This window comes from Hesperophylax consimilis, chromosome 6, assembly GCF_061612785.1.
Source record: "Hesperophylax consimilis isolate HC1 chromosome 6, BYU_Hcon_1.0, whole genome shotgun sequence".
NCBI lineage: Eukaryota > Metazoa > Arthropoda > Insecta > Trichoptera > Limnephilidae > Hesperophylax > Hesperophylax consimilis.
In genome coordinates, this window is record NC_142841.1 from 15,017,218 (window position 1) to 15,031,538 (window position 14,321).

The 14,321-nt window shown below is 32.2% G+C and overlaps 1 protein-coding gene across 2 annotated transcripts in view; it reads left to right on the plus strand.

Moving 5' to 3' along the window:
- Window positions 1–14,321, plus strand: part of LOC149422989 (corticotropin-releasing hormone-binding protein) — a 78,914-nt gene that overhangs the window by 22,392 nt on the left and 42,201 nt on the right. The window contains exon 2 of one of the 2 annotated variants that reach the window (XM_089632799.1): window positions 11,181–11,301. In XM_089632799.1, the coding sequence (XP_089488925.1) occupies window positions 11,181–11,301 (121 nt within the window). The remainder of the gene's footprint in view (window positions 1–11,180; window positions 11,302–14,321) is intronic. The other variant, XM_089632800.1, reaches the window with a different exon arrangement.

Here is a 14,321-nt window from a genome sequence, read left to right on the forward strand (position 1 = left end):
CCCTTGGCTATAGTTTCTTACTTCTGGCCCTGAATAGCTTCTTCATCTGTCTCATCACCCAAATTTGTGGCGACTGGGTCATCATATTCCTCGTCATTGTCATCAACGAAGGCTTCTACAGCATTCTCGCAGGAGTTGCCATTGCAATTAATGCAGAGTAGGGAACATTTCAAACCCGACTTTCTGCAGGTGCACTTTCCAGCGCAACCTTTTTTGCATTGACATGATATGAAGTTCAGCAAGGCCTGAGGTGCAGCTTCCTTCAACATTGTTAGTGGAGTAAGTAACCCAACAGCATCCTTTTTCCACCCCCATTCAGTCGGATCTTTATCGTGACCAAGCCAAGTCTGCACTTGCAAGTATGTTCTTGAAGCGTGTTGCTGGACTGCATCTTTGGTGGGTGGTATCCTGGATAAATTAAATTTGTTCTTTTTTACTCCTTTGACAAAAATGATGTACCTTAAATTTTCCAAATTTAATTTCTCATTGCCGCCATACAAAAGTGCAAATAGTTGTTCGGCAGCCAAAGTGATTGTTTCTGTCTTTGCTTTTGGGTCTTGAAATACACGAACAAATTCATTCACTGAGTGGTTCTTGAGAAGAATATTACAAAATTTGTGTTTGCCTTGACCGAACGGAGCTCCAGTTGTATCGCAACCACTTATGGCATGAAGGAATAAAATGTTTTCAACTATTTCAATGTGTTTAAAACATTTGTTCGAGTACAACGCGTTAGGTGATTTACCTTTTCCAACATTTTGGTAATATACGTTGGGAGGTGAGAGAGCTGTGAGGAGTACCAGCAGATCCATATCCTGACCAACGATTATAACTACATCATGTTAAGATGACAAAAAATTTGCTGTGTTCACTATGAGAACGTCAGCATCCTCTTCAGCTTGTACTGCCGTTATGTGGGATCGTGCAAATGAGGTTCTGAGTAGAGAAATAAAACGAGACTTGTTCTTTTCATTTCCCAAAAACTTTTCCTGTGGCACGTGGGGGTGCATGCTTTCAAAAAATAAAACTTCAGCAGAAGTTGTAACTCTGGCACGCCGTGCTCTTTCCACCCCTTTAGTGCTTTTCTTTTCCATAGAATCTGGGTATCCATCGAATACCACTACTGCATTGGATCCATAATGATTTTGTACATACCTGAGGTATTGCTGGAAAATTACTGAAAAAGGTTGAGCACGACCCCATACAACTTTGTGCAGTAAATATCCTCCATCAATTACGTGTATTTTACTGCTTCCCAGTTCTGTATTATTTGGTAGAGGGTTGAATGATGAATATAAAATAGACTTCGTTCCTTTGAGCATGCCTTCCTCTGAGAAAAGAGACAATGGTACAGAAGAGAGTTCATATTGAAAATATTCTTTAAGTTCACTTTCAGACTTTTTGGCAATACACATACGATGGAATAGCATTAATGGATCTATTGCCATAGTCACACCCTGATTTCTGACACTGCTGGTCACCGCCGCAAGAGAAACTATCGCATCATTACGTTTTAAGTGTAGGTTTCTAAAGTTCTGGTTGATAACTTTAGACATAACTAATTACCCCATCTTTTCAGCCATGTGACAAGTGACTTTGCTATCCCCGATTGTGCCACTGCTAATAGACATAATCACGTTTGTTTTAGGAAATGGTTCATGGCAAGCAAACCAATCAATGAGAGTTTTAACGTCTCGATCATCCCTTCGAGGGGAGGAGTAGAAGGGTGGGGGGGTAGCCCCCCCATACTGAAGTGCCCTCTAATAAATTTACAGATGTATGTATTAAAAAATGCAAACAAAAATCTAATAACGTGATAATAAACCGTCATAGATTTTCTCTGCGTACCTACCTAGATTTGTTTATTCTTTATATCGGTAAAAAAACTATATAAACATAAAAACTGCACAGATTTTTTTGAAATTTTGTGTTCTACATAATTGGTATCAATAAAATTTTCATGAAATTCCACTGGAAACGAGGTATTTATAAAAAACCAAACCTAGTCGCGCAAAAAACTTGTTTTTTCAAAAATATACGCACCTTTACGACTTTCTACCTCGGTATCTATTAGAGATAGAAGAAATTTTGATTTTACAAAAGTTGTAGGTTATTTTATGTTCTATTATACTTTGAAAAAATACTTTAGCCGAAATTTGCATTGGAAATGAGGTATTAGGGAAAAACTAAATTTTGGCCCGATTTCGGCCAGTTTTTTCAAAATGGCGGCTCGAGCACAGGTGCGCCAAGGTCGGAAACTCAGATTTTACATCAGGGGATCAGTTTATATAACATATAAAAAAATTGGGACTGCCGGAATTACTTCGATCGCGACCCCCTTTTTGGCGCTAATTGCACTGGCCTATTATTACACTCAGTTCCTACATAATATAAATTCTCTCTTTTTATTTTTTTTAATAACTTTTACAGCAGTAAGTTCACCTTCCAAGAAAACCGCAATAAAATATGACTTTACCAGTGTCAATGCTTTGAATAATTATTAAAATTCTGAAAATAGGCAGTAATTGAGAAACAGATTATTATTTCAACCAAAAGCTTTTCTTTGATTCGCTTAACATTTAATAGGTCTTAAAACGTTAATTCTAATTAGCATTTTGTCAACTTTGTCAGCGATTCTCGAAATTTAATTTGTAGGAGTTATGATGTAATTTTGTTTAGGTTCTTAGGTTTTAATAGCATTACATCATCACGAACCACTTGCGTTACCTTTCAAATTACCTTAGATTAAAGATAAAATATTTTTCCCTCAACAATAAGCAAGTAAAGAGGATAGATCTGAATTTTACTATTGGACTACTAAAGTCATATTAGAAAAAAAAAATTATTATGGAAAAAAATAAATTGAATTTTTCTTCGATCAGTTTTACAATGAATAAAAACTAAATCGGTTTTTTGTTGATGGTTCCTTTTTATGTATTTCTAATATTCCGTTGGACGAATGCTTGATGGAAATACCAGACAATTCTTTGGAACCTTAACACCAGATTTGATTAGATTCTTTAACTTAGTGAAAACTATAAATGTTTATGAGCATGAATTAAGGAAACCAACAATTGGGGAATGTTGTGAGGCTGAAGGTTACGGGGAAAGAGATGAGGAAGAGGAAGGTGAGGGAATACCTGGATATTCAGATCTGGTCACCAAATAGGGCTAAAGACATTTTAGTCAATTTCCTAGATAGTAATAAAATACTACACAAAAACCAGTTTGGATTTATAAAATCACTCAGCACAGAAGATCCTATTGCTAACGTAACTTCATACATTTACTAATCTTTAGATAAAGGTAAAAAATGTGCAGGTATTGATCTCAGAAAAGCTTTTGATAGCATATCCCATAAGATTCTAATGAAAAAATTGAATAATATAGGTAATAACAAATAAAAGACAACGCGATTAAATGGATTTAAAACTACCTAAAAATCGACCACAAGTCGTAAAAATAAATCGTGTTAATAGCGATAAAGAACATTCTGACTTTGGAATCCCGCAAGGTACAGTGCTTGGACCAATTCTTTTCACCATATATGTTAACGACATTTTCTTTCAACCACTACATGGCCAAATTACTTCGTATGCCGACGATACAGTTCTAATAATAAGCGAAAAAACTTGGGAAAACGTAAAACTTAAAGCCACTGAAGACATAAATACTCTTAAGAATTTCTTCGAAAATAATTTACTATCACTAAATAGCGATAAAACATATATAATTCCATTTGCAATACACACAAAAGACATCCCTAAAAATTTTGACTTAATCATTCATGACAATTCCAAAATACATAATAAAAATTACTGTCTCCAAAACTGCACAATACTAAAAAACACAAACACAATCAAATATCTAGGAGTAATTATCGATAAAAATTTGAATTGGAAGGAACAAATATGTTCAAAGTTGTAAAAAAAATCAGAAAACTGATATACATATCTATTTTTAAGAATAAGAAATTTTTTGTCTTTAAAAAACCTATATTTAATATATTTTGCCTTGGTCCAATCCAATCTACAATACATTAGTTGGGGATCCACATACAAAACTAACCTTACTCCAATAGAAGTGGTACAAAGGTTAATAATTAAAATAATATTAATAAAACCTGCCGATTACCCGACGGATCGATTATTCGAAGAATTTCAAGTGCCTTCATTTAAAGATCTTAACACTAAAAATGCATTAATTCAAGTCATAAAAGAAAAAGACAAGTATCAATTTCTAACTGAAAACCGTACTCGACTTAAATATATTTTTCCATGCCTAAAATTAAACACTTCCTTTGCACAAAATTATTACACTTACCGGGCAAGAATTTTTTTCAAACGACCACCTGAAGAAATTAGAAACATTAATGATAAGATCCAATAAACACTGTGAAAAAATATTTTAAAGACAAACTTACAAATAATAATAATGTGTCCAATTGAATTAATCTTAAGAATAACTCATCTCAATTAGTTTCCTTAAGTAACTTTCCATTCTTCAAATAAGTTTAAAATCATTTTATTTTTAATTACTTACTTACTGTAATAAAACAATGTACACTCCTCTTCCAGCCACAGGCTAATGCTTCTATGGAAGAGGGGTCTTGAAATATTTGATCATATATTGTAACAAATAAACAAAAATGTACCTACTTATATAATAAACAAAAAAATATTCTAATGTGAATTAATATTTAAAAAAAATATATAAAAAATATACTGGAATACATGTTATCTCTAGTATAAAATTTTTGTGGATTTTGAGCAATATTGAAATTGTCACTTACTTAGAAGAAGGAAGTGAGATAATATGTTTTAATGTAAATTAAAAAAAAAAAAAAAAAACACGGCTTAAGCCATTTTAGGCAACGTTTCATTTCTGAATGGTGGTCTTACAGCAGGGCGATACTGAGAGTATCTTCCACTTTGAAACTTGTCGCAAATATATATATATATAAATATTATTTTAAATGTGTAATTTGTGAAAAAGCTCAAATTAATTACTTGCCCACGCCGGGATTTTAACACGCGGCCTCAAACTTCTTAGTTGAGACGGAGGCCATCAAGAGCATAATTGTATAGGCATTTTGGTAGGAGTTTTGTTCGCGTTTAAATTTTTTACTAAGCCCGGACCACGTGTTAAAATGCAATTATTAATTTTTCGATCATTATACCGTGTTGCGCTTCCTCCTTCTTAAGCCAACTTGCCCATCTGCTCTGATAACGTCTGAAATACTGACTGACGAAAGAGGAAGCGCAAAACGGCATAACAAACCAAAAATATCATAGCTGGTGTAGCTGGCGGTTCACAACGTAACATGTTTGGGTAAAATCTTGATTGTAAATAAATGATTTATCAATTACGTAGGTAAATAATATACACTTTCGATATTTCATAAAAAAATCTTTAAAACATTGCGATAAAAAAAACTACGTAATAATTTAATTGTTATTTATTAACGTCCTATTGAGATTTTACAAGGAAATTGTCGCTTTATTACATCATCATACATTGATATAGAACAGAAAGCATAACTATCAAAAAAATAATACAAATACTTTTAATATGTAATTATTTTTATAAGCAATAATTGTTCGCCTGAAACACTCATCCACATTGAAAAAATCTCCTGATAAAAAATACATGACGCCAACGGGACGTCGGCGTCAATGCGTCATGACGCCAACGTCCCGTTGGCGTCATGTGTTTTTTATCAGGAGATTTTTTCAATGTGGATGAGTGTTTCAGGCGAACAATTATTGCTTATAAAAATAATTGTTATCCTTTGTGCTATGCATAAATAAAATCTTGTCTTAAAAACATTAATTTATCAAAAAAATAATAATTACTTTTAATATGATTAAAATTGAATCTACATAATTATACATAATATTGTATATAAAATATAAAAGTAAGTATGGGCATACGTAAATGCAAACAATTATTAATGTTTGTTATAAACTAGAACATCGAAAACAATAAAATAATTATAAGAAGAAGAATAGATTATTAAAACAAATTGTACCTAATTATAAATAATATATCTGATTCATCAAAACAAAACCATTGCTTTATCATGAACCGGCACGGATATCATATTTCAATTGTCGCTTTGTTAGTAAAAAATTGCTTTCAAAAGAATAATTCTAATTCGGCGTAGATAGCTATAATTCCCAGAAATAACATTTATCAAAAATATCCAATTCTAGCTGAATATCCTTTCCCATAGTGAAACAATTATTTTACGTTAGAAGTGAATAAAATATTTTTAATTCGTCTTCTTTATTGACCGATTCAGCTAATTGTCAATTATTACCCAGCGAAGGAAAATCTATAGTTCCCGAGGACAAAGCAAATACAAATATAGTGGCTTAGAAATTGTGTATACAATACAATGCCTCGAATAAGTGTATTTCTTATATTTACTCAATAGTACTCCGTTATTTGATGCCGCATGAGTTTAATATTTAATGTAACACAAAGGTTTTCATCTTAATAAATATACTTTGATATGTTGGTGTCTGGCAAAATAACTAAAATTGTATTTTATGTTTTAATGGATGTAGGTATAAGAAGTAGAATAATATTGTATATGCCCGCTTTTGCGATTTGAGTGGTAGATACACCTAGTATCGCCCTGGTGAAAGACCACAATACATAGTAGAAACGTTGCTGATATTGTTTTAGCTGTGTTCAGCGATCAAATTGAATAACAGGTTCTTTCCAACCTTCCTTTTCACCATCTATTTCCCTTCTATACTCCTCTCGCTTCAGCATCAAACAAACCCCAAATAGAAATGTCACAGTTCTACTGACTCCTGACAGTCGGGAGAAGTTCTTCACACTCTTGGACGGTTTTCATATAAAGAGAAAAATATTTCCAATTTTGTTATTTTAAAGTGTTTATGGTATTTACACGTAAACTTATCAAGAATATGAATTTGACACATCGAATTGTACTCTTTTGACGTTAATTTGACTTGCAAAACACAACCAAACAATTTAATTAAAGCCTTTGGCAGCGTTATCGGACGTGATACGGGATTTAAGTACGCAATCTCCCAAAATAAGCGCCGGGACGACACCTTTCGTCGATCTTGCATAATATTACACCATGTAACAACTGATTACCCACAGCTTGGAAGTTAAATTGGTAATTAAATCAATACAATTTTTTTTCAGACTAAAAATAAACATTATAAATATCTGTGCATAATGTCACTGACAAAATTATACGTACCAACACTCTTATTAGTATTATAAGCATCATGTATTTTATCTTATGCATAAATGATTAATGTATGGAAGAAATACGATAATTTTAGAGGGTTATTAAACGACACCCCTAGGACATAATTTGTTGGTTGAGAGCGGCACATTTACAACATCGTAATTTAATTTTTTAATAAGATTCCGAGATTTCTGTGGTACACCAGATGTTCCAAATATTTAATGAACTTCATACAAACTAATATAAATATTTTTTGTTTTTAATGAGTTTTTATTATTCACAATGTACATTTGTTACGTATAAATTTTTTTATAAAATTAGCGACCGGTTTCGACACGTCCGTGTCATTAACTAGCTATTTTAAAACTGTGAATAATAAAAACTCATTAAAAACAAAAAATGTCTAGAAATTGTTACATAGTGAATGCCAAAGAAATACAAAAAATAATATAAATATATTTAATCTTTCCTCGGTTGTGCCTCAGCGTTGGGAAAAGCAAGTTTTAGTTTATAAGTATGATGTAATAGATATTATAGGATGGTTAATCCCACCTACAAAATGTAAATTTTACAACCATAATGAACGTAGGTCAGAGAATATAGAATAGCAGTCAACGTATGTCTCTGATTTAAAAATCTGTAAAATATTTTAACAACCTAAAAGTAAACGGAGAAATATGAGTATTGCTAATTTATTGAGAATCTCTTCAAATTATTGGTAATCTGCTAAACAAACGGGATTGCAGGCCTTTAACAAATGAGTTTAACAAACAGGTGTTAGGTTGAGATTTTCGTTTTAAAAAGGTTGTTTCTGTTAAATTATTTTTTCAATTTTTTTCTCTTTTGAAATAAAAATATTCCAAATAATAAATCTCAAAGGATGTTTTAAATACAATAATCTCAATGTAATTTCATCCAGTTTCTAAAACTGACATTCTTTGTAACGACATCTTCAAAAATAAGAAATATATAGTACATTTAATATACCTTGGAAATATCCCGAAATTCAATGAGAAATTTCAAGTTTATTCAACGAATAAACTAACCACTTCCGCCGTATAAACAATCAGCCATACAAAAAACATGGTGTAAATATTACGCGGTACGTGGGGCGTAAGGTCAGTACAGTGATAAACTTGACTTTTGTCTTAAACCAGGCATAAAGCCTTCTTTACCACACCAAATTTGAACGGGCGTGTAAGAATCTAATTAGTTAAAGTATATCGTAGTTGTGTATAATTGCATTATTAAATAACGAAACAAAATTGTATTAAATTTTAATTTTATATATTCAATAATATTATTATTCAAATTGTAAAAAGCAATTTATTTAAAAACCAGTTTTGCTGTGTAATTACCTTTACGCTTGACATCTGTTTCGCCCTTTGAAGGTATTAAAAAACTGTATTCTGTAGGAATGTGTTCAAATATTGAATAATAATTTTAGTTGCTGACAACACTCGACGTTTTCATTTCCTCTATTCTAAAACGGGATATCTAAACAAAGTATTGATTCAACACATTTCCAAAGGAACCAAAAGACACAAAAACAGCTTTTGAGGGAACACAAAGGATAAAACATTTTGAGAAGCTATGATCCCTTCAATGTCACTGAAGTTTAATTGCAAAACTTTGGTAAGCTATCATTCCGTATATCGAGCAAAGCAAACAATTACGTGTCATATAAATGGATTGAAAAAATGCATGGCAAATATTAGTCAATTAAAATGTAGACATAATGCATGCAGAACAAAGTGCAGATCAAATTTAGAATTTATTAAAGCAAACAAGTCTATTTGATTTGAGGGAAACATTATGAAATGTCGAATCAATTTACATTTACTATCCCTTCTGCGTCTATTTAAAAAAAACTTTGATCATTAATAGCTAGATTTAATTAAAATCTCTGTGAGTTTTTATCAAAACACTAAAATGTAGACGTACCTAACTTATTATGAACTTTAGGCCGAGTATAATATTTAACTACTGAATTACCTTTTTTTGAAATTCCATTATTTATTTTCCATACACACAATCAATTCACTATGTACATACATAAGTGTTATAAAAACTACTGAATTACCTTGCGGTGTTCATAATTTTATTGTGCGTATGTTTTTTTATACAAAGTGTCCGGGGGGTGAAGAGCAGTAACTTAGGCAAGTGATTTTAAAGGATAGTATCTGAAAGCATAATTTTTTTTAAAATTCCATTATTTATTTTCCATACACACAATCAATTCACTAAGTACATATTTACACTTATTTAATTTATAAAAAATATGTGTATTGATTAATTAAAAAAAAAATAATAAGTTATTTACAAAAAAACTGTTCTAAAATTTATAAAAAAACTAAAAAAATTATTCGAAGTTCTACAAGTTAAACATGAATATTTTAAACACTCTCGTAACAGTCTCACAGAGAATTTTTAATTGACCTATCTAAGACAAGATAAGGGAATTTGTAGCCTCTGAACGAAATAGAACACTTTCACGTCATATTTGGGGAAATTTATCTCTCTTAAGCCGGATACGATGACATTAATATTCGCCAATGCTTTACATCTGTAACTAAGCCTCAATTCTCCGGTTAAGTTTGAGTTTTAAAAGTTCCAACATAACACGACGAAAACCTCTAAAGTTGTCATTGGTCAGCTTATCCTCAACGACATTCATTTGTGGCTATTTGGGATAAGTGAACTTGTTTGAAACAGTCCGAAGAAGTCATCAATGAAGATAGAATTCGAGGAAACAACCATCTTGAAGTCTGATATAATTCTATCAAGAAAAAATAATATTTTATGAAAAGAGAGAGCTTTCATCAGGCACAAAAATAATTCTTGGGTTGATCGAATTGCCTTTTTCACAAAGGGGCTTGATTTCACTTGTGTTTCATTTCTTCAATCGAACCTTTTGTGTACCCCGCAATGTAGGAACCCCTAAGGAGTTGATTGGAAGTCGGAATGAAGTCTGGCCAAATAGAAGTAACGCAACAGGGAAAATCGACATCTTTATGAACTTTTGTTAGCAATACTTACACACAATACCTAATTAAGTAGCCGTTTTCCGAACTTGTAGGAGGAATATATTGATTAGGTGAGATCACATTCGTTTTTATTTGGCCATTAGTTTACCAACAATAATCGAATAGCTAAGAAATATAAAAGAAAATATACTCAATAATTGAGCAGAAAATATCTAGAAGTTTGATCTACTGGTACAGATTTGAAAGAAAACTGATGTAGTCAATTTACATATGACCTTTATTTTATCTCAGGTCTTGGACAGTCGATTATTTTGAAGAAATAATGTCGTTATTTCATAAAGTTCTGTCGATTTAACGAGAAGTAATTGGACTTACTTCCTTAAAAATTGACATCCGTTGAAAGTTGAGAAGTAAGTATATCTTCTAATACATCGTTTGTGTTTTTGATCTTATCAATTTATTACCAAAAACAAGCAATTCAAATAATAATGAATTAATAATAGAAATTATTGAATTAGCAGATTTCATGGCGCCATTGAGTCGGGTTGCTGAAATCGGCGAATAGTTTTAATTATTGATTGGATTTGCCAACAAAAAAATATGTTTTTTGATATTTTACATCATCAGCATAATTCCACTTAATTTATATTGAGTAGGTAAACACAACGATCGATGATACATATCGAAATGATTTCTTGAGCGATTAATAGATTTCATTAGCCTTTTCTGGGTTCAGGGTTATAAGGTCTAATGTAAATTGTTAACAATTTTTTTTATATCAGTATTGATCACACTTCTATTTCCAGTGCCCACACCATACTTCTTTCGATTTTTCTCTTATGTGGTCACAATATAATATTCCATTATGAAAATAATAAGGTTTTTACATCATCGCCTTTTAGTATTAATACATTGTTTTACTGAAGCATGCATTAAAAGGTTCATTGTTTTTCTAGCAGAACACCTTGCCGACCGAGACAAGGCTAGCGGGGCCGTATACATATGGAAGGAACGCCATTTTCAGAGCAAGACGAGACAGCAGCGTCACCGAGCACCATGTCATTGACTCGGCACAAGGTAATACTTGAGCTAATCAATTCATATTACCGTTATTTATTCAGTAAGGTGTTTCAAACTTCGTCGTATGCCATGCAAAAACGGGAAGAGAATCGGCATTTAACGGGGACCATCATTCAATAGTCGAAATAATTTTACCCAGGGCTTCCTGTTTGAAGTTCATAATAAATTTAAGAACCCTCAAATGCCCCTCCTTTGTAGTTTGCGAAGAAGTTCCCCTTTCTAAAGCGTTGTGATGTCCTCTTCTTAATAATGGCTATTCTTTTATTTAAATGACGTGATTATACACATAAGTATAATTCTGAATATAAGCCATAAGGTTCAAAGATAATAAGTACCTTCGTCTTTCACCAATCTCACTATCTTTGTATGACCGAATTGCCTTCTGTTTTCACCGAATCCAGTTTCTCAGTATAGCCGAATGAAGAACTTGAGTGAAAAATATGGCTTAAAAACATGTATTCTGTATTGTTATATACGTTTTATTATATATATTTACACGTAAAATTAGTAAATCGTCATTTAAGAACGATTAAAACCGTAAGAGATTTAAACGCTGTGTGAATGGTCGGCGGGTTCTGACAGACCTTAAACCGCACCGGTTGTAAATTATTTCAAAAGAATTAATGTTTTTTGGATATCTTGTGAAACATTTAAATCGGAATTTGTTGATTTCTTACCGACCTGAGTGGGATTGACCTTTCTGTAGAACCGAGATACGTATGACGTCACGCGTACCTACCCCTTTAGATTTCGATCGTTTTGGAGGGCTTTGAAAAATGCAAAATTTGGAAAGTATGTTAAAAAATACTGGTAATTAAGTAAGAAAGTAAAAAAAAATTCTTTTCATTTACAAAAAAATGGAATTTATTATTGCCTTTGGCTTTCACCGAACCCAGTATCGCAGTACAGATGAATTGCCCAGTATCCCAGTGATGGCGATTTGCCTTTTAAACATCGATCCTATAACATTGTTCCATTCTTGTAATTTTTCATGCTCCAACACTGACTCCAACAATTATAATTTTTCACCTAAAATCCTCAAGTTTTGTATGCGTAAGTTCTTTCCTTGAGGTATTCCTAAAGGATTAAAATATGCTCAAACATGTCGAATGTCACTTTCAGTGGTTTGTCGCGAAGGACTCCTATTGACATTTAAGGCGATAAATATGCTCTTTGTTTTAGCAAAATTTTGTTTTAAAAATAAGTCGTAACCACCTTTGTACTTTGCTCAGTCGTTACCTTCTTCTGGTTTCCAACTTTCTTAATTCTTTGTTAAGGCGAAGCTTAATGCTGAAGCACTATTTTGATTAATCTTTATAACGAATTGGTGTACATTATGATTACCAAAAAAGTTCTTTAGATAAATTGAAGGTTTTACTATTGTTTTGCTTGAGTAGAATACAAATAAAAAAAATATATTAATCAACAAAAAATATAAATATAAACTACTATTTTTTTTTCAATAGAAATGTATGAACGTGTAAAGGAAACAACTTAAAAAAATATAGTACTATATCTAAGATTATCTGTGACAGTTTCATTTGATTAACTTTTTTACTTTCATATAAAATTATTTAAAAAATAAATAAAAACCAGTTTTGTGCTTGAAATCGAACTTTTCCAGACTCCGTTTGTCAAGTGATTTTAATGCCTAGTACCTACAATTTAAGGTATACCAAGAATATAAACATTTTTGGCTTGTAACTTCCTCTTCAGTTAATACGAGGGTTGTTTGGAGAGTAACCGCCATTTGGCCATCAATAAAAACCCATAAACAACACAAATATTTTATTACATTCCGTTTAAAACTACAGCTTTTAATTATATTTAAACAAAGTCGTCAACTACTTGTCATAAATTTTGGCCGGTTGGGAATGTAGCCAGCCAGCCACAGCATTTTGAAGATCTTCATCATCATGGAGCCGCAAGCCACTTCTTCATTTGAGTAAACATAATATGAATATTATCCCCCACCCCGAGATTTGAGCCCCCGACTTTCCCCTTTAGAGATACGTAGTCAAAGTACTAGGAAAAAGTTTTCACATTTTAAAATAATATTTATATGGTGATAGTGACTTACATAAAAACAAAGTAAAATTTTAACGTTTATAAAATATATTTTAAGCCAATAAAAAAGTAATACATTATTATTATTCACCCTCCATAACACAGGGCCATCCCTAGCATGGAGGGTGAAATATCACAAAAACCATATGTACCCTCTAAGTCTTGTTTTAATAAAATAAAATAAAAAAAATAGCTCCACACAGGAGGTCCAAACGATAATAATTTAATTCAGAGCCTAGGTTATCTTTGGTGATGCCGTGTGGACAGTCTTTTAAATGAAAGGAAGGAGAGGTTTGGGAAGAAAAAAAGGGATGAGGGGTGAGTACAAATCTGAGGGTCGGTGGGTGCAAGAGTGACGAACGTGTGAATCCATCTCTCTCACTTAAGTGCAAGGCGATAGATCAAGAGAGTCCTGCTGGATAGGTTAAATGGTCTCCACCAACCAATCTCTCCCGATCCGGCCAGTCATGCAATAAGACGACCTTCGTGGTTGAGGGGTAAGGCTCTCGACTAGCAAGCTGGCGGGTTCAATTCCTGGCGTGCGCAAGTTATTTTTTTTATTAATTTGAGTAATTTATTAATTTGATTCACAAATTATTCATCGAAAACATTAAAAAACAAATTATTCATATACAGGGTGTATCGGCACGTACCCGAAAATTTTTATCCAGCGATATATGGAGTAAAAAATGAGCATATATGGAGTAAAAAATGTTAAAGCCACTTTGCTATTCAGTAAAGTTTTTTTTATAAAAAAAATTACTATTCATATTTTCACCACATGTCACCACTGTTTTATCCTTTGTCAAAGTTTGAAATCCCATCAGGCAATATTTTATTCGAATTCTGTTGAATAAAGTACGTATGTACCTACATTGCCGCGCTTTTACAATCACAAAGAAATGGAACGGCACCATTCGTCTCATTTTTAACTAGGTACTATTATTTAG